At 60.2% G+C, this 19,329-nt stretch overlaps 1 protein-coding gene across 1 annotated transcript; it reads left to right on the top strand.

Moving 5' to 3' along the window:
• The first annotated feature begins 10,171 nt into the window (after positions 1-10,171).
• Positions 10,172-18,910, top strand: LOC129338950 (heparan sulfate glucosamine 3-O-sulfotransferase 2-like). The gene is made up of 2 exons (XM_054993520.1): positions 10,172-10,672; positions 17,534-18,910. The coding sequence occupies exons 1-2, from the start codon at positions 10,263-10,265 to the stop codon at positions 18,150-18,152; spliced, it is 1,029 nt and encodes a 342-aa protein (XP_054849495.1). The 5' UTR covers positions 10,172-10,262; the 3' UTR covers positions 18,153-18,910.
• The last annotated feature ends 419 nt before the right edge of the window (positions 18,911-19,329 follow it).

The raw sequence follows: 19,329 nt of genomic DNA on the forward strand, positions 1-19,329 counted from the left end.
CACCCCTAACCACTTTGGTCTTCTGTTCTTGTTCTGCCTCTGCAATATGCTTTCTAAGATACGGTGACCAGAAGTGCACACAGTATTCCAAATGGGGCCACGCTATAGATCATTATAATATTGGCCATTTTGTTTTCAGTCCTTTGTCTAATAATCCCCGTGAGGAGCTATTTACAGTAGAAGTCTCTACTGCGCCTTCAGAGGTGTCTGCTCTCCGCGCAAGCAGGCAAGCTTTTCATAAACACAGCTGCAAGTTCTCCTGACAATAAATATTCAGTCTACAGCCTAGCAAGCGAGAAATAAAAGGGGTCCGCTCTATGCCCACCAGACAGAACCTAACCTGCCGAGTGGGGGTGTGCAAAGCAAACTGAAATGCGGCCAATCAAGTAGGTGGCAGTTCCATCCACAGCGGTGCGGTGAAAGAGCAAACGCGGCTGCCAGACGAACTGCAGGGGGCCAACATTTCCCCAGTGAGGAGGAGCCCACCCACCGGAGCTCACCATTATGGCGCTCCTTCTAGTCTGCTCTCCTGGATCTTAAGCCCGGGAGATGGGCATTCACCACTGGAGGGGCAGAGACCGAGGCTTTGACACCCCCCCACCCCCCACCCCAGGAAATGCCTTCAGGGGTCACTAGAGAGAGCCCCCGAGCCCCTCCCCCAACTCCTCCTCTCCTGACGCGTCTTCTTTCCCAGGCAATCCCTGGCCATCTTCGTAGACCTCCTCTGAACCCCTCCCAATTTGTCTACCCACATGTTGAAATTCGGCAGCCAGAACCAGAGGAGAGCCCCCTTGCGAGCCCAGCCGTTGTGCATTTCTCTGCAAACCTTCCTCTGACAGGCCCTGGGATTGCTTTTTAAAAACCAGGCAGGGGGATCAGCGCCGTCATCCTCTGATAAGGTATCAGGTGGCAGAAGAATCCGTTCCCATCCCATAAATCTGCAACTAATCCTTGGCAATCAATATTTTTCATTAAGAACCTGTGCAAGTTTAGCCATTAGAGGGGGAAAATCTGTTTAGGCTGCCACCTTGATGAAGTTATTCGGTGCAGGGGCTTAAGTCACTGAAAAGTAATAAAAAGCCAAGAGGAGGGGCCGTTCAGGGTGCCTGCTGGGGGTGGGGGAGCCACTTTTGTTCTGAAGGAAATTATCACAGTGATTTAGCCGGGATTTAGGAGAAGTTCGAGGTGGGACCTGCTTGCCGGGAGGGGGGGGGTCCTGAGGACATGATTTGGAGCTAGCAGACATCAAGTAATAGGGCCCCACCATGTAAGACTCTCTCGAGTGGGGCCTCTCCCACCACCATCATACAAGTCGCGTGATGGGAAAGGCGGTGTTGTTCCTTATGGCACTCTCTGGCTGGCAGCGGCTCACCAACCTCACTGCAGAGCTGCCGTAGCCCAGTGGCTCAGAGACTGGGCTCCGGGCCAGCAGTCCCCTTCTTAGACTCCCGCTCAGGCCGTGAACTCTGCAGACGCCCTTGGGGAGGCCACCCCTCCCGGTCCAGCTCCCCAGCTGTATTGTGGGGGTAATAATAACACTGACTTTGTTGAGCACTTTGAGTGTGGTACTAATCTGTCCAGAAGAGCAATATACAGGCACATGGTTGTTGTTGTTGTTGTTAGGCACAAACCTTCCTTGCCCCTGCTTCCTAGGATTCTTCCAGGGGGCAATGCCAGAAATCACACTGGAAGCCCTTCCAACATTGGGCTCAGAGGCACGGCAGTCAAATTGTTCAAAATGGTGTTGGGCCCATTGATTTCTGTGGCATCCACGGCATGAAATAAGATACGTGGCTCCAATCCAGGAGGAAAGTATTTCTGTCCTAAGAACAGGGATACCAGAGAATTCCCAGGAGGCAGGATTTTGTGCCAGCAGTCCCATTCTACTAAAGTGGATCTAAGGAAGAGATTATCTGCTCCGTTTGAAGGTCAAGAAGGGCTTGGCATGCAGACTGTGGTCCTCCAAGCTACCTGGCCCCGCGTGCTTGTCCTCTATAGAGAGTCATGACTGTGTCGAATGTGTGAACAAAAGGAAGCATTTTAATGGAGAGGCTTCATGCCATTAAAAAAATGCTTTCCAGATTCCCCTCCACTGTGCCAGGATCTAGATCCACCAGGGTGCCCCCCCACCTCCAGAGCAGGAGGTAGCCGGCTGATTACGGCCTCCCCAGAGGACCTTCCTTCAGTTTAATTGTCATATTGCTGGAAGGCAATTTAAGAGCCAACATCTGGCCGAGAAGCAGGGCAGGCCGATGCTTTTTTAGCACACACTAGCAGATGCCTCAGCCTCCCCAGAGCTCCCTTCAGCGGGGGAGGGGAGACTCCCAGAAGTACCCTGGAAGGCGGCGCAAGCTGGGCCTGACAGCGGGAAAGGAGCCGGCAAGGGAATTAGAGCTCCAGCTGCAGGAATGGGGTCGCCGGCCTGGTCTGCCATACCCAAGAGAAGGCAAACCGGGGAAAGCCCCCACCAAAGCCAGGCTCTTCATTCCATCGCTTGCCCCAGCACCTACTTAAAATGGAGCGGCAGTCGTCAAAGGGCAGGTTCTTGCATAGAAGAGTTGAACCCTCCATTCAGTGCAATGGCCCAGCCAGAGCCGTTTCCGGATTCAAAACATGCAGAGTCTGTGCATGGAGAGGGCGTATGTGCAGGGAGCCCCACCACACATGCAGCATGGCCGTGACACTGACAAAGCACCCCCCCACCCCCACTGCCGGCGCCAGGGTTTCTGGTGCCTGTGGCAACCCCCCCCCCCGCGTGTGCGCCCATGGACTGTGCAATGATGTCATCGCGCAGCACAAGCCGGGGGCATTTGCCGGTGGATGGCTGGGGTGGTGGGCGGAGGCTGTTCCGTGATCCACATGCTGCCCCATCAGCGGCTTGTGGCTGCTGTGCCTGGCTGGGTTGTGCGGCGAGGGAGCAGCAGCACGGGGCTGGCTGGCTGCAGCAGCTGTGGGCCAGCCATGCCAGCTCCGTGGCGTGCGCCTCCGCCCCTGACACCCCCTCCGGCGCCTCTCCAGTGCCCTCGAACCTGAGGCCACCGCCTACCTGGCCTCTATGGGCGCGCCAGCCCTGCCCACCCCCACCCCCACCCCACACACACATTCTCAGGCTCAGCTCCCTTTTGAACGCATCTAGCTTCCAAGCAGCTCTGTCAAAGAGAAGGTCTCCATTCCATCTTTTGTGCAACTGGATGAATGTCAGACTGTCCAGCAGCCTAGATGGGTGGAGACGTGCAAGAGACCGCTTTTCTGCGCATGCTACTGAATGCCCGTGAGGTCTGGCAACAGCCGTGCAGGTGCCTGCAATGAGACAGAGCCCCAGCCACAAGCTGCCTCACTGACAGGTGCTTGCTTTTATTTACATACGGAGAGATCTCTAACCCACTCCCCCAACAAGTGGGCCCAGGACAGCTCATGAAGCATCCTAAAAAGACTAAAACCATTAAAACGACAGCAAATGAAGAACCGTACTTCTTTTTTGGGAACATTTCAACCCCACTTTTCTTCCAAGGAACTCAGAGCAGCAGGCGTCATTCTGTCCCCTCCCCCGTTTATCCACGTAACCACTCAGTTAGTTAGGCTAAGCCGAGAACAGGCGGCTGGCCCAAGGTCACCCAGTCAGGTTCTTGGTGAGTGGAGACTTAGACCTAGCACAATGCTCTAACCAGGAGACGACACAGTTCAACCACCACTCCAGCAATCAATTCCACTGCCACCAGTTAAACAAAATGCACACAAAAAAAATACTGTTACCACACAGTATTGCCCTTCCTATTGCACCAGTGAAACCAAAGCAGCAGCAGCAGCAGCAGGTCGTTCGGTGAGGGAGGGTCTACCCTCTGGGAATAGCCCAGGATTGGAAGCCATTCGACTCCTTCTCCGGGAAGGGACAAGAAAGAAATGGGGGTGCAGGGGGGCGCTCAGGCCCTTTAGCTAAGTGCCAAGTCCAGTCAGAGCTGCCAGAAATCAATTCTCACCTGGTACCTTGGAAGTGGAGCCCACGTTCACAGCAAGCTCCCCCGAAGGACAGGTGGTGGCAGCTGGAACCCTCGAGGGCAGAGCAGACACAGAGAAGCCCGGAAGGGGCAGAAAGTGGGCAGGGGACGGAGACGCAGAACTGGGGAGGACCAGGGTGGTCTTTCTCAGCAGGGTCTGGCCACAGATGGACATGCGGGGTGGGGCAGGTTTTGCCAAAGGGGCCTTCCGGCCCCCTCCCGACTTGAAGCCGCCTGTCTGTCTAGGGGTGGGGTGGGGGGTTGTTTCTGAAAGCAGACAGTGGAACGAGCGGGAAGTGCAGAGCCAGAAACGGCCACAACGGCAGGATCGCTCTCTCTGGTGGTGACGTGACCAGGCCCCACGATGCCACCAGACGTTTTGCCCGGTCCTGGGCATGTCCCTCCCCTCCCGGCCTCCCCCCCTCCCCCATGCCCCCCCCTTTCCCAGGAGGAGGATGCTGTGCTGTGTGATCCTGCAGCTAAGCCGCTTAGTGTCAATGGCTCGGCCATCTGGCACTGGAAAGCACACGCCGTTATGGCTGCAGGGTGAGCCACACCCCAGCCCCACACCCCAGCCCCACAGCACCCCTTGACAGAGGCTCCCTGAAGTACGGCCCTCTCGTGAGCAAGTCAGAGCTCCAGGCAGAGGCCCAGGCCCAGAAGCCATTTCCCCCAAACTGGGTGGACAAGGAAGACGTGGCGGCCTGCAAGCATGCAAAGGGGCTGCCTGTGAAAAGTGTTTGGAAAGGCAGTGAGGGCTGCCCCCACCCCCAGCACCAGGGAGCCAGCGGGAAGGCACTCCAAGCCAGGGAGTGGGCAAATCTGTACACCAGCCTGCTGCCCACTCAGCATTTCTGTAAGGAATTGGGCTGATTTGGGATATTTGCTGATCTAATTTAGTGCATCACCAGCTAAAAGGGCATTTTTAAAGAACAGGATTTTACAGCTAGGTTCATGCATAAAGAACGGCAGGGATACAACCCAGTTGCATTAATTTTTAGTAATAAATAGTGCCAAAGTGTCTCGCTCGGCTCCCTTCTCTCAGCAGAAGACTCCCACACCTGAGCGTCTCAGGTAGAGAGCTCTCAAAGCAGCTGCTTGGCAGACCTTCCCAACGTGGGCAGACTCACATGCTTTCTGCAACTCAAGCAGGGTCTTCATGGCTATGCAGGGGGAGAGGCAGGCCTGCCCTGCACCCCCCAGCTGTACAGCACGGGACCCCAGGGGCTGTTTGGCAATCCCTTCCCTGCCTGCTCTGCCCTTCTGCAGAAACCGTGCCCAAGAGGATGCTGGCTGAGAGCCACAGAGTGGGCACAGGAGGCTGCCCCCTCCAGAATATTCTAGGCCCTTTCCAGAATGCTCAGCCTTTATTGAACATCTTGAGCTCAGTCTTAAACTGGCACAGCATGCTGGGCATAGGGGCTAGCTGCGGATAGCAGTAGGCCTTGGCACCAAGGATCAGGGAGAATTGGGGCAGCAGTTGAGGGTGGTCTAGCTTGGAGCGCCAGGGTCAACAACTGTGCCCACCCTGTTCTCTCTTCTGCATTCGAAGTCCCTCAGCCCAGCCCAGCCCAGCCCACCTCTTTTCCCAAACCCCACCCCAAAATACAAGCACTGCCAAGTGCTTGAATTCTATACAACTGCACAAAAGTTTCTGCGGAAGCCCTCTGGTTGCCTCAGGTCACGCCACCCAAAATATGATGGACTTCACATTTTGCTTGGCCTTCTGCCTTCATCGAGGCCAACCGGACCTGTGCCTTCCTCTCCAGGCGGTGATGAATCCGCTAGCCCAGCAGCGTCTGGCAACCGGCTCTCAGCAGCCCCGGGGCAAGAGGCTGCCAGTTCTGGCCTTCCCACCTACGGTCTGCCCTGCGTCACTGGAAGGAGCGGCTGCTCCTGGAGCTCTGCTTGGCCCCCTTGCTGGCTCGCACCCCCTGGCCTGCAGCGAGGCTCAGGAAAGACCCTTGCCCAGAGAAACGCTGGGAGCAGTTTGTGCCCGCTGAAGCCCGCTGCAGCGCTTGACTCCACAGCTGCTACAATCCTAAATTAAGCTGCCTCTAAGCAGCATTTCTCTCTGCCTATAATTAATATTGATTTTGTGTAGTCAAAATATAGTGATGTGGCTTAATTTTGTTGCTAAGATTTTTGACATGAGTGTTCTTGAAGATTAACATTGGGGTTAATGCCGGATTTGGAGGCTGTGCCCGGAGGCCTTGCAGCTGTGCCCCTGAAGTAGCCCAGGGCATGGGGGGGGGGCGCTAGCGGCTCCCCTCAAGAGAAGCTGAGCTCTCTTTTTCTGAGGACAACGCCACATGCGCTGGTTTGGACAAAAAATTTCATTGCAAGCTAAGGATAATTTTGTATTTTTAGTAGGAAAACAAGAGAATCTGTACACAACACAGCTCAGCCACCCATTCCCACGGGCGCCAAAGATTCTCTGGTGGGTGGTAGTTCCACAGGTGAGCAGCAGCCACTGACAGGGCCTCTCTGTGTGCTCTTTGGTGTGGGGGAGACACATCATTTGGTGACTGATGGGGCTCCCAACTCCACAGGCCCTCCAGCCCTCTTGCAGCTGCGGATCATATTGACTTACACCATGTGACCCACCTTGAGTCTCCTTGAGGAAGGGAGGCAATAAATAACACAAACAAACAGGCCACGTTTTGCACGTGGAGGGACCCCACCCAGCTGAGGTCCAGCAGACCTCCTGTTCACCTGAGGAGCGGATCACACGTGAGACGGACCAGGGCAGGAATGGTGCTCCTGCCCGGCAGGTCCTCCCAGGGCTCTGCTTCTGGGGCCTCCCCCTGCTGCGACCCGGGGGGCCTTTTCTCAGCCCCGCCTGAATGTCTGAAGCACAGAGACTTGTTCTTTGTCATGCTTAGTGGCCTCCCCCTGATGCTATGTTTTCCATGGGTGCTGCCCTTGAAGACTGTCCAAAAACGTCCATTAATTCAACAGGACACTTCCTAACCTTTCTTGGGAACTGACAGGAGGGAGAACAGGTTTCACCCATGAGGTCTGTGGACAGGGGGGTGGGGGTGGGGGGACTAGGAATGTGCCCTCTGTTCCGTGGAGGAAGAGTGGCATGACCTGGCACTAGAGGGGGAGGCAGCCCCTTGCCCGGCCTGGCTCCAGCCTCCATTCCTGCCCCAGCCCTCTGCCTCACTGGGCCCGGCCGGTGCTCACCCAGTGGCTGAGCCTGGCGAACTGGCTTCAAGCTAACTCCCGGTCACTAATGAGGGAGCCTATCACGCTGTTCAGCTTAGGGACACAATTAAAAGTTTGCCCTAATTAAACAGGGTAATTAACTGAGCTGAAATTACTGGGAGTAATTAATCAAGGAATCAAAAAATCCATGCGAGCAGAGCTACTGGAATCCACCACACAAGCAAGGAGAGGAGAAGTCAGAGAAAGGAGGGCTGGGCCAGGGGTCTTCCCGGGGCCCTTCCCAGCCCCTCCCGGGCTTCTCTGGGCCTCAGTCTCGGCCTCGACTCCCCAGGGGTTCTGCTGAGCCGGCCGGCAGCCCCAGGGCCAGCACTTGCTGCCCACGGGGGTGGGGGGGGAGGGGGGTGTCCACCGCCAGCTGGGGGCGGCCTTCTCCCCAGCCTCTGCCGGCAGGCAGGAGCCCCCACGGGCGACATCAGGGCGTCCCTCCTGCAGAGCGATGGGCCCGACGGGAGGGGGCGGAGGAGCACGCGGTCCCGCTCCAGGGCCTGCCTGGGCGCCCGCAGAGAGCGCGGGCTGGGCGGCTCAGGCCTCCCGTTGCTTCCCGTCCCGACAGGCCACGGCCGGGAGCCCCTTCTGGGGCTCAGCAGCGCCCTCGCGCAAGGAGGGGCCCCTTTCCCGCCTTCGCCTCCGGAGGGGGCCGCGGGGCTTGGGGCCGGTCCTGCATCGAGGGCCGGAGGCTGCAACGCCGCGCCGCAGAGAGAGTGCCCAGGCCAGGCGCCTCGCAGATCCGCAGGCAGAAGTGCCGGCAAAGCCCACGAGCAGGGCGGCCAAGGGGGCCGCTCGCCCTCGCCCTGGTGCCTCCCTGGCCTGCGGGCCCTGCCCCGAGGAAGGGCCTGTCTTTGGCCGACGCCCCATGAGGATCCCCTCCGAGCCGCCGCCGGAGCTCCTCCGCCGGCCCGACGAGGCGTCTGTCTCGGGGTCCTTTGGCGCCGGCAGCCGGCAAGCAGACCATTAGCAGCCGCTCTGCAAACACTCGAGCGCCGCGCCGGAACGTTTCCACGCCTCGCCCGAGGAAGGGGCGGTCCGCCCAGGCTCCTCCGGCCAAGCCTGCCGGGACATAGGCCAACAGCTCCGGGGATTCCCGGGGCGCCGCTGCAAACGAGGCGGGCCAGTCCCCGGGAACTCCAGGCGGGTCCTCACAAACATCGCCCGGGAGCCGTTTGCAAACGCGTCGCGCAGTCGCCCGCCCACGTCGGGGTTTGCTTACTCGTATCTGCAAACAGGAGCAATTTGACAGCGGCACCATCTGCGCGGTTAAGCCGCTCGGCCCAGACCGGACAGCCCGCCGGTTCCGGTCCGCGGCGCCGACCAGCCTCCAACCGGGCAGACCGAGCCCGACTCTGCGCTCCCCGGGCGAGTCGCCAGCCACGCCCCACCCACTTCGCAGGGTTGTCCTGGGGCAAAACGCTGCGCGGGGCCGCCTCGAGCTGCTCGGGGGACGAGAGGCACGGCGCGCTGCAAAACGGCCGCCCCCCCCCCGAGCGGGAGGCCCCGAGCCCTCCCCGCCCTCCCGCACCCACCAGCCGCCGCTGCTGCCCGACGTTTGCTCCCAGCGGGCCTCGCTCGGCTCCCGGGGCTCTTCCGCCCGAGAGAGCCGCCTGCGGGGCTCATTCCCCGGGGAGGGAGAAGAGGCGGCCGGACTGGCCCGCTCGCCCAGTCGCCGTCCTGCCGAGGCAGTTGCCCCTCCGGCTGGGCGCCTCGCGGTCTTCGCCGGGTCCTTGGAGCGCCTCACCCGGGCACCGGCTCGGAGGGCTGCGGCGGGCTCGGGCCTGGGGGCTGGCTGGGCGCCAAGGTGCATTGCCGCGGGCAGCGAGCGGCTCTTTCCGGAGAGCCCGCCCGGCCCCTTCTGCTCCGCGCTTGGTCTCGCCGCAGCCCGGCCCAGGCCTGTGGCCAGAGAGGGGAGTTCCCGCTGGCCGAAGCCGCTCTCGAGAGCCCGAAGGCGCTGCCGCGTGTGCCGACGGGCCCAGCTCGCTTGGGGTGGGGTGGGGGTGCCAAGCGGAGTCGGGGCTCGGCCCGAGTCTGCCGCTTGCTTCTGCCGCCCGAGCAGGCGCACGCCTCTCCCCCAGCCTGGAAGCGCCGCTGCCCCTCTGCCCGCCGCCCCCCCCCGGGACTCCCGCCCCGCGGTCGCCCTTCGTCTCGCTTGCTCCCGCGCCTTCGGACTTGCGGGGCTGTCCCGCCCTCCCGCCCCTCCCAGCCCTTTTGCGTGGCCGCCCCGCTGCTCTGCAGCTCAAGCGGCTTCCAAAAGAGCAACACGCCGAACCAAACGTCAACCCACTCGCCTCTAAGGCGCCTTGGAATACGCCGAGGCAGGGCGACCGCCTTGACCCGCGTCAAGCAATTCTCACGTAAAGAAGCCTTGGCGCCCCCCCCCCGCGTACACACACTGAGCTCAGTGACCGCGCATCGCCTCACAGCCAGAAGGTCCCGGGGTCGATCCCGGGTGTGACGGGCTGCCCGGGCAGGCGACCAGAGAGCCGCCGCTGCTCAGAAGAGACGGCGGCACATCGCTTGTCCGGAGGCGGGCGCGGGGCCGGAGGCCTCCATGCCCCGTTGCCCGCCAGCTCTTCCAGAGAGGAGGATTGCTGGGCACGACTCCCTCTGCCCTCGGTGCCAACAACGGGGTCTGCGGGGCAGCCACAGCCCGGAGGCGCGCCAGAGGCCTTCTCCCTGGCACAAACGCCCGAACCCCCCGCGGGGCCGGCCGTGGCTGTCCCGGACCGAGCAGGCGCTCAGAGTCGCCCGCCGCCCCGGGGGATTCCGCGCTCGCGGGAGGGGCGTGCCCCGGGGAGGCTCCGCGGGCACCGAGGCCGTTGCCGCGGCGGCCCCGTCCGCGAGCGCCAGGCAAAGTGGCCGGGCCGGCGGGGGCGTCTCCGCCTCGGCTGACGTCAGGCAGCCCCTTAAATAGGCGCCGCAGCGGGAGCAGGGCCGGCAGTGGCGGGCCGCGGAGCTCGCCCGCCGCCCCGATGCGCCGCCGCCGCCGCCGCCGCCGCCGGCCGGGACTGCCGGGGCCTGGCGCGCCGGGCCGAGCATGGAGCCATGGCGCTTAGCCGGCGGAGGCGGCGCTGCCGGGCGCTGGCGCTGGCCTCGCTGCTCTCGCTCTCGGGCACCTGCCTCTGCTGCAGCCTGCTGCTCTTCTGCTGCGCCCCGGAGCCGCCGCCGCCGCCGCCGCCCGGCGCCGCCGCCCGCTGCCTGCCCGCGCCGCCCGCCGCCGCCGCCGCCCGCAAGAAACTTCTGCAGAAGTCGCGCGCCTGCCCGGCCCCCGCCGCCGCGCCCCCGCCCGCCGCGCCCCCGGCCAAGCGGCTCCCGCGGGCCATCATCGTGGGCGTCAAGAAGGGCGGCACCCGCGCCGTGCTGGAGTTCATCCGCGGCCACCCGGCCGTGCGCGCCCTCGGCACCGAGCCCCACTTCTTCGACCGCCACTACGAGCGCGGCCTCGACTGGTACAGGTGAGCGCCGGCCGCCCCGGCCTCCTCCGGCCCCGGGTTCAAGCGAGGCTGGGCGGGGGCCTGCGGGGCGGCTGGGCGCTGCGGAGCACCTCCGGTCCGGCCCGGCCCGGCCCGGCCCGGGGCCACGGGCGCCTGTCTCTGGCCGGGCTGTGGCGGGCGGCGTCGAGCGGGGCTGAGGAGGCGCCGGAGGGGGCGCGCCTGGGACTCCGCGGGAAGTTTGGCTCCCCCCAGCAGGCGGCCGGGCCAGCCGGGGCGCTCTCGCCGCTTAAAGCCTGGCCGACGGGCCCGGGGCAACGGACGGGGCGGGAGGCTCTGCGTGCAACCAGCTTTGCTCCCGGCCCGCCTGGCCTGGCCTGGCCTGGCCTCGCCCCCCAGGACGCGGAGTGAGCCGCACTCAGGTCGGCGGGGGCGGGGGGGGGCTTCTGCCCCGCCAACCGCCGCCTGTGGGCCGAGCTGCTTCCCGGGTCTTGGGAAGGGTCTGGGGAGAGGACCGTTTGCGTGGGCCCGGGGCTGCCCCTTGGGCCTTGCAGATGCTGGGATCCGGGGCTGGGGAGACGCAACCTGGAGGGCCTGGGCTACAGAGCAGCCCCCTTCCAGGGCTCCTCTCTCTCAGGCCCCCATCTCAGAGTGGCCGGGGAAACTTAAATCTGTTTCTTGTGGGAACTGGATGGTGTTCCTTCCAAGTAGGAGAGACTTTTACATCATGTGGCTCATTTGAATTTGGGAGCTTATCCAGAAGGCCTTCCGGTAGCGCTGAACTGGTGCCAGAGCCCAGAAGATCTCTTTTCTCTTTAATGCTGCCGAGGAAACAAGTGGGAGTGAGTGTGGAGGAGGGGAGCCTCCTTCCTTGTTGAGATCTTCTTTAAAGTTCAAAGAAGTGTTTGTATGTAGAAAGCAACATATAAATGCCGAGTGGCTTGCTTGCTGCAGGGTCTGGGTGTGTGCCCTTTGCGAGCCTGTGGAGCCAGGACTTGCACCCACCTTTGCATGGGGTGGGCAAAAACAGGGGCTGTGCCTGTGCCCCTCCTGCAGAAACCGAGGCGGTGTGGCCTGAATGCTGCTGTCTTCTGCTGTCTCCAGTGCTGTGCTGTAATCCAGGCTGCGTCTCTCCACGCCGGCAGCACATCTAAAGGGGCACAGATAAAACAATTAAATGACACTTGCCAAGGTTTACGAGATTCCTTTAAGCACCCAGGTGCCAGAAGTACGGAGAGCAAAGCAGACGACACTGGATTGGTTTTACTCTTGGAATCAAGCCTGGGCTGGACAGTTAGCAGCCAGCCTGCCCAGGCTACTCCTGGCCTTCGGTGTTGGTTCTGTTCATGCCGGGATGCCAGATGAGCCTGGCTCATCTTTGTGCGCTGGGCAAATTAGGAATCTCTTTGACGAAGGCAGAGTTCCTGCAGATTCACGCTTCATGGAGGTTGTGGCGGACCAGGCATTAGTCAGCTGACGGACCCTGCTCTGCCTACCCCTCCTTTGCCTGACGGGGCAACGGAAGGGACCGTTTCACTCCACTGCCTCAGGGTATTGCTGCCACCACTGTCCCTGTTTTGGGCTCTAGTTAGGCGGGACAGCCTCCTAACCTTCCTCTGATGTGACTAGGACCCTGCCCCTGGGCTTTCCAGTGCTCTTTGGGGCTCCCCTGGAAGGTTGGCAGCTGACAGCTGGTTCACCACTTTTTCCTGCTCCCCAGGCATTCCCTGACACCCCCCCCCCCGACAGCATTTCCAAGTGTTTGGGGAACTATGTGGCACAGAGGGACTTCACTCCTTCGACAGTCAAAAGGGTTTATTTAAAACTCCCAACTATACACAGGCACCTCAGAAATGAACGGAAGAAATAAAAATAACATTGACAAAAACGCTTCATCTCTCTCCCTCCTCTGAACTCATGCCCTGTCTAGATGGCCCGCAGGGCAGGTACGTGACTGAACAGACATCCTCCCCCAAATGGCCACCATCCCTGGCCCGAGAGCAGGGTCGTGTCTGCCTCCGGCACCCGCCAGTCGACTCCCCTGGGTAATAGAGGCAGCAGTTGCCACCCGGGAACTAGCGCTCTCTCTCTCCCTCCCTCTCCCCTGCAGCCTTCTGGGCCATATCTCCTCCTAACCTTTTTGGATTTCCTGTCTTTTCTAGGGGGTTGCCCTCAGATTACTGGTTTGAGAGAGGGGGGGGGTGAAGAGGAACCCAGCCTAACATTTGATAGTCTTCTCCCATCCAGCCCACAGAAAGTCCAACACACACACAAGATGGCGTTCCTCCACAAAGGTCGTTCTGGGTGAGGATGTTGGCCAGTGCGCCCATCACATCTCTCTTCAGAGAGCCCTCTGTTTGGGCCCAGTTCCTGAAGCAGCCCGTATGTCTTTCACATCCCCAACTGGGCCCAGGAGTTACAGAGGAGAAGTCCAGGGTCTTTCCATGAAGGGAAGGCCAGTCCAGGAGTGCGCCCCCCCCCTTCGGTGTGGCCTTCTGTGGCAAACGGGGGCGTGGCCGCAGTCTTGCAAGGGGGGGCTCCTGCCCCACTTCCTCTGCCTTTTCTGGAGTGAGAAATAAAGGTGCCTCTTGGGCTGGAGGGGCAACACCTAAGAATGGCTGTCGGTCTCTCCAGGGGAAGTCCTTCCTTGGGTTCGGAGGCTCCATGTCATGGGCGTCTTTCCTTGCATTAATGTTCATGCTTGCCATGTGCAGCAAGCATGGGTGGCTTTTAGGGCTTTGCTTCTGGCTTGGGGTGCCGCTCCATGAGGATGTCAGCCCCTCCCGGTATGTGTAGAGGATCCGTCCAACTTGCCTGTTCTTTCAACGCCCCGAACTCCCGTTTTGCTGAGTTCTGGTGTTCCTTTCAAGTGACTGATCTTCAAATTCGAGCAAGATGGATTTGAGGGCGCCCAATTTCCAAGCTTTCCTTTTCCTTCTGGGAATCTGTGTCTCAGTTCCTGACACTTGGCTTCGGCGGGAAGCTGCCTCGGCTCCCTTTTCCTTCCCTCTTACTATTTCCCCTGTAAGCCACAGGAGGCCCTCTGTCTCTCAGAACAGGGTGCCCCCAACGGGTCTCCTCTTTCCAGGCAGAATACCGCCAGCAAAACGCAGCCTTTCATTGCGGGGGCAGACTGACTCTCCCGTTTTTCCTGCTCTGGGAGTTGGGAGAAGAGGCGCCTTCAAAGCACCTGTGGCACATTCCCCCAACAGCTTGGCAGTTGGCACGTCCCTGGGCACCAGTCTGTACTTCTTCCTATACCTTTGCTCATTGTAGTAGAGGAGACAGAAATGCAGCTCCACTGCTGTGGAGCTAGGAAGTCCCAGAGTGTGTCGTGGGGGGGCTGCTTCCTTACTAAGCTTTGTATTTATTCTCCCTTATTAAAGCAGGACAAAACAGGAAGCCACAGATGTGTTAGAGTCGAAGCATGTCACGCTCAGGGGTGGGGGTGGTTCTGAGCAGTCAAGGCTGTTGGGAAGCTCAGTTCAGATGGCGGGAAGATGTTCCACAGAGGAGAGGCGGGAGCTGCAGGCGTCTCCTCAGGCTCATCCGCGAACTGGGCAAGGAGGCTGCTCTGGAGCTGGGCTGCTTCCCTTCAACTGGGCTCTTCTCTCTCGCTGTCTCCCACCCAGGACAAGCAACTGTTTGACATTTTGCAGCATAGAGAGGAAGGAGGCGTGTCTAACAAGCATGTTCTTGAATCCCCATTTGCTGGGCAGCCGGGCCAGGCCTCCTCCTCGCAGCGATTCTGGAGAGCTGTGTGCACAGGGAGGTGGCTGCCTGATGGATCAGCCTGCCACACTGCTCACCAGCCAGCCCCAGATGCCTGAGGGGGGTTGGGTCATTTGGGAGAGCCCCTCCCTCCCTCCGTCTGGCAAGGGGTGTTGCTGCTGTCAGCTGGGTGGGGAGCTGTGCCAAGCCAAACACTTCATTTTCCTGCTGACAAGTGACTAAAGCCCAGGATTATGCAGACGCCTGTCGGCACTTTGCATGGAGACCGGGGCGGGGGGGGGCACTCCCTGCTCGGTCTTCCAAGCACAGCAAGCACGGCGCAAGCAGAGGTTTCCTGGCCCTGCTGTGCTGGGGAGAGGAGGGCCTTCCCGCTGGGCTCTTTCAGATGCGGCCACGCCCAACCCCAGGCGGCCTGTGAGTCTGGACCAGGTGCGCGTGTTGCACCAGCCCCAGTGGGCCCAAAGGAATGTCTCCCTCGTGGCCCAAGGAAGGCATGTGCCAGTCCTCTGGCAGCTGCTCCTTGCCCTGCCAGAGGGGGCTGGCGTGGGTTGCTTGGCCTTCCAGTGACGGGGGCATAAGCGGGGAGCACAAGCACTTGGTAAGCCACCGGTGGGTGCCTTGCGCCCCGGGCATTCTTTCTTGTCCCCTTTGCTCCCCCCCCCATGCTAGTTTTCACCCAGCATCACACCCAAACAGAACTGGTGCCTTCTGGTCTTGAGGATGCAACCGCCATCTTCCAGAGAACTGGAGCCAGGTTTTGATTCTCTCTCTGTGTGAGGGTTTTTTTTTGCCACCCCAGCCCTTGCCAAGGCCAACTGCCCGCTCACACTGCCACTCTGTGCTTGGCAAGCGGCCTCTCCATCGTGGATACTCTTGAGACCTGCATGCTGTGAATTATCCAGGGATGCAGACTGGTGGGGCTTCCGCCGGGCCTGGCCAGCCAGCGTCTGTGACAGGGGAGCAGGAAAACCCCTTCCCAGAGGGCCTGACGATTCTCCCACCATCCCTTTTCCTGGGGTGCTGGACTTGCTCAATGCACAGAAAGTCCCCATTCAGGATCCCTTCTGGATGGCTGAGTGGGTGGGTTGGCGCCAGCCCTGGTCGGGGAGTTGGGAAGGAATCCTCCTGCATGGCAGAGTATAGGAGTGTCATTCCTCCAAACCATGACACGTGGCCTGGCTCAGTCGCACAAGTTAGCTGCTGTCCCAAGCACCATTTTGCTCTGCCCGTTCTTCAGATGTAGTTTGCCCTTTAATCCTGCAAGGCCTGTGTAGAAGCTGCTGCCCTGCTGTCTCCCTTGGCCGACATTCTGCAAAGCAGGCTTCCCTAGGCAGCTGGGGCACTCCCAAGCCGCCTCCCCTGCACATGGCTTGAGCACCAGACGTGCCGTTTCCCGGGACCTTTCTGCTTCCTGGTGGGGAGGGGAACTCTGGTACCTCCCCCCACCTTTCCTAAGTGCTTCTTTTCTGCCTTGCTGGGATGGTCACGATGTTCAGCAGCGGCTGTGACTCGCTCACCAGAAGGGCTCATTGAGCCGTGGCACCAGCACACAGGGAATTTGTTAACAAAGAGGCATCTGTTTCCCTACACGAGGATGCAAAATGGGGCAGGGTGTGGAAGAGCTCCAGTTTGCACAGCACCTGGGAAAGCCAAGGACTGCAGCGTGGCCGGTGCGATTTGTGTACAGGTGGCCGTCCCGCAACGCAGCTCCCTCCCAAGGCCCTGGCAGGGCGGGGGGCGGGGCGTGGGGGGGGGCTTCTCCGCCTACTGGGTATCCTGCAGCAGTAAGTGAGAGGGGGGTGGCCATGCACCTGGCTTAGGGGTCGGTTTGTTTCTCCTCTGCTGGCTTTTCTTTTTGAGGGGGCCGAGAGGTGTCTTTGCACCCTTGGTTGGTTGGAGGAGGCCATTTTGCCAACTGCTGAGATTGCCGTGGCTTATTCATGCCACTTCTGAGCCTTTTAAAATACAAAGGCCTGATTTTGTACAGAGTGAACCTCCTCTTCAGCCCAGGTATGGCCCATTAAGGAAATGGCAGTTTTCTGAATCTCTGCCAGGTGCTGAGCTGCTGATAAAGTTGTCTGGGACTGATGAATGATCTCAGCCAAGCCAGCAAGGGCGAAGTCTTCTCCCCTGCATGAGTCTTTGAACAGGAGGACTCGTCAGTCAATAGGTAGGTTGGCCGGGATTTATAAGGCCCTGGCAATGGATGGGGAGCAACAGCTGAGCCCCCTGTGGCTCAGGTACTCGCAAGTGCCGCTCCCGCGCTCTGGTCCTTACCAGCTGGCTGTGCCTAGAGGTGGAGACGGCAGCCCAGGAGTGGCAGAAGCCGAGGACTCTCAGGAGTGGAATGGGCCTTTGGCCTTGTGGGTTCCGACGCTTCTGTCCAGGCCAAAGAGTCTCCTGCTGGTTTGGGGCCTTAGCAGGGGGCTCTAAAGACGGCCCTTGGAGGCTGGGCACCCTTCGCAGACTGGAATTCAACAGGAATTCCTTTGAGCCGCGGGGAGACTATCTCCAAGACAGGCAAGGGGCTGCCCTGATGCAGTTTGCACTTTTGGGCAGAGCACAGGGCATATTGCTGTAAGGAACAATCCAGGCAGGAGGATCCCTTGTTGCTCTCTGGGTGTCTCCCCCTGGGCCCGGGGGCTTTCCAGGGCTAAAGACACCGACGAAGTTCAGCCGCCTTAATCGGGGAGGGGAACTGCTTTGCCCTGGCCAGGCCAGTTATTAGCAAAGGAAAGATAATGGAGTTAGGGCCGGGGGGCGGGGCGGGGGTGCTTAGAGCCATGCCAGCCCCACTATTGGGTGGTGCCTGACTCCATGCCCAGTGAGGTTTCTAGTACTGGGGCAGGGAATTGCTACCCAGAAAGAATGTAAAGTATTTGCAATCATCATCAGGGACCTCAGAAATTAAATCAACTGACAACGAGCCTTCCTTCTTTTACCACTAGTTTACTCCCTTTCTCTCCAAAAGCAAAGCCTGGCAGGATCTCTCTCAGCCAGCCCTGCCTTCCTCCCCCACCCAGGACATTGGAGCAAGATGTGTGTGTGTGGGGGGGCTCCTCTTCCTGGGGAGAAGCTGCCCCCCACCCCCACCCCACCCCACCCCAGGGCTCTCTGCTTTGCCAGTAACATCCAGGCTCTCTCTGCTTGCAGGCGGTTGATGCCGCGGTCACTGGACCACCAGATCACCATGGAGAAAACGCCCAGCTATTTTGTCACCAGGGAAGCCCCCCAGCGCATCTTCAACATGTCGCGGGACACCAAGCTGATTGTGGTGGTGCGCAACCCTGTGACCAGGGCCATCTCCGACTATACCCAGACCCTCTCCAAGAAGCCGGACATCCCCACTTTTGAGGGGCTCTCCTTCCACAACCGCAGCCTGGGCCTGGTGGACACGTCCTGGAACGCCATCCGCATCGGCCTGTATGCCGTCCACCTGCAGAGCTGGCTGCGGTTCTTCCCGCTCTCCCAGATGCACTTTGTCAGTGGCGAGCGGCTCATCACAGACCCCGCAGGAGAGATGGGCAAGATCCAAGACTTCTTGGGCATTAAGCGACTCCTCACAGAGAAGCACTTTTACTTCAACAAAACCAAGGGCTTCCCCTGCCTGAAGAAGAGTATGGAAGGCAGCCTGCCCCGCTGCCTGGGCAAATCCAAAGGCAGGCCTCATGTCCAGATTGACCCCGAAGCGATTGAGCAGCTGCAAGACTTCTACCGCCCCTATAACATCAAGTTCTACGAGATGGTCGGGCAGGACTTCCGGTGGGAGTAGGACTCCTGGCACAGGCAGAGCAGGGTGGGGCCCAGTCTTCCGCAAGGGGGCAGGGGGGCAAGTTTGAGGGGTCTTCCTCTGCCCGCTCTACCAGGACTGTCTCAGCCTCTCTTCCAGCTCACTATGAACAGCCAGGAGAGGCGGCAGGGAGAACAGGTGGCCCCCAGGTGCCCGGAGATGCCCCCAGAGCTCATGTCCCAGCCCTCACTCTTGGCTTGGCCTGCAGTTCAGGGGGTGGGAAGGTGTCCCGTGGCTTCATTTTCTGCCATGAAATCAAGGCACAAGGATGAATTTTATTTTTAATATTGGTATATATCTCTATATAGTCTATAAACATCACCACCTAAGCACAAACCAGCACCTGCCTCTTCTTGATTCCCCACTTAGATACTGTTCAGGGCAATCTCTCCTGCACTTGCTTCTCTGGCCCCGCCTGTGAGCGGAAGGGCCCCCGGCAAGGCAGTGGGGACTCGGTTTTGCTCAGCTGTAGGCTCCTGGGGAAGAAGCGGGACCCCTTCCTTCCCTCCCTCCCTCCCTCCCTCCCTCCCTCCTTCCTTCCCTCCTTCCCCTCCTGAGCAAGCCTGTAACCATAGAGATGCTTCTGATGGTGCCTTGAAAAACTCACTGTCCTGATAGATATCTCTGTCCTGTGAATAAAGCACAGATTTCTGTTGTTACGGGTACTTCAGAGAGAGACTCCGCTTGCTCCAGATGCACAGCTCCCTCGGGCGAAGGAGGCCAAGGCACGTCCCTGTCTTCCAAGCCCTAGTGGGGGGATCAGGACCAATGCTGGTGATGGTTCCTGTGTTTCCAGCGCTTAGCTGCCTGCTCGTTTCCTGGGAGGTGCCTGGGGGCAAGTCCGTTCCCCAGCCTTCTTGTCAGAAAGGGCCGGGCGTGCTCTTGGCCTCCTCCGTGCAAAGGGTTACAGGACGCTCACGCCTGCCTGCTCTTTGCCACGTGCAGTAAAGCCAGGACTCACAATCAGGGTGGCGCCAGCTCTCGGGAGGCAGGGGCTGGTGGAGGGGCACATTTAAGATTGCTGTTTGGTGGTGGCGACCACAAAAGCTGCCACACTTTCGGTCATGACGGCAGCTGCCTTTGGGCTGAGTGCTGCTTTCACCCTGTGGTGCCAGGGGCAAGGCAGAAAGCCCTGCTCAGCGCACAGTCGGTGGGGATT

This window comes from Eublepharis macularius, chromosome 12, assembly GCF_028583425.1.
Source record: "Eublepharis macularius isolate TG4126 chromosome 12, MPM_Emac_v1.0, whole genome shotgun sequence".
NCBI lineage: Eukaryota > Metazoa > Chordata > Lepidosauria > Squamata > Eublepharidae > Eublepharis > Eublepharis macularius.

Bases quoted from the DNA above. Each gene is read 5' to 3' on its own strand.
- LOC129338950 (XM_054993520.1), top strand. From the start codon at position 10,263: ATGGCGCTTAGCCGGCGGAGGCGGCGCTGCCGGGCGCTGGCGCTGGCC. The intron at 10,673-17,533 runs GTGAGCGCCGGC...CTCTGCTTGCAG, and splicing joins CGCGGCCTCGACTGGTACAG to GCGGTTGATGCCGCGGTCAC.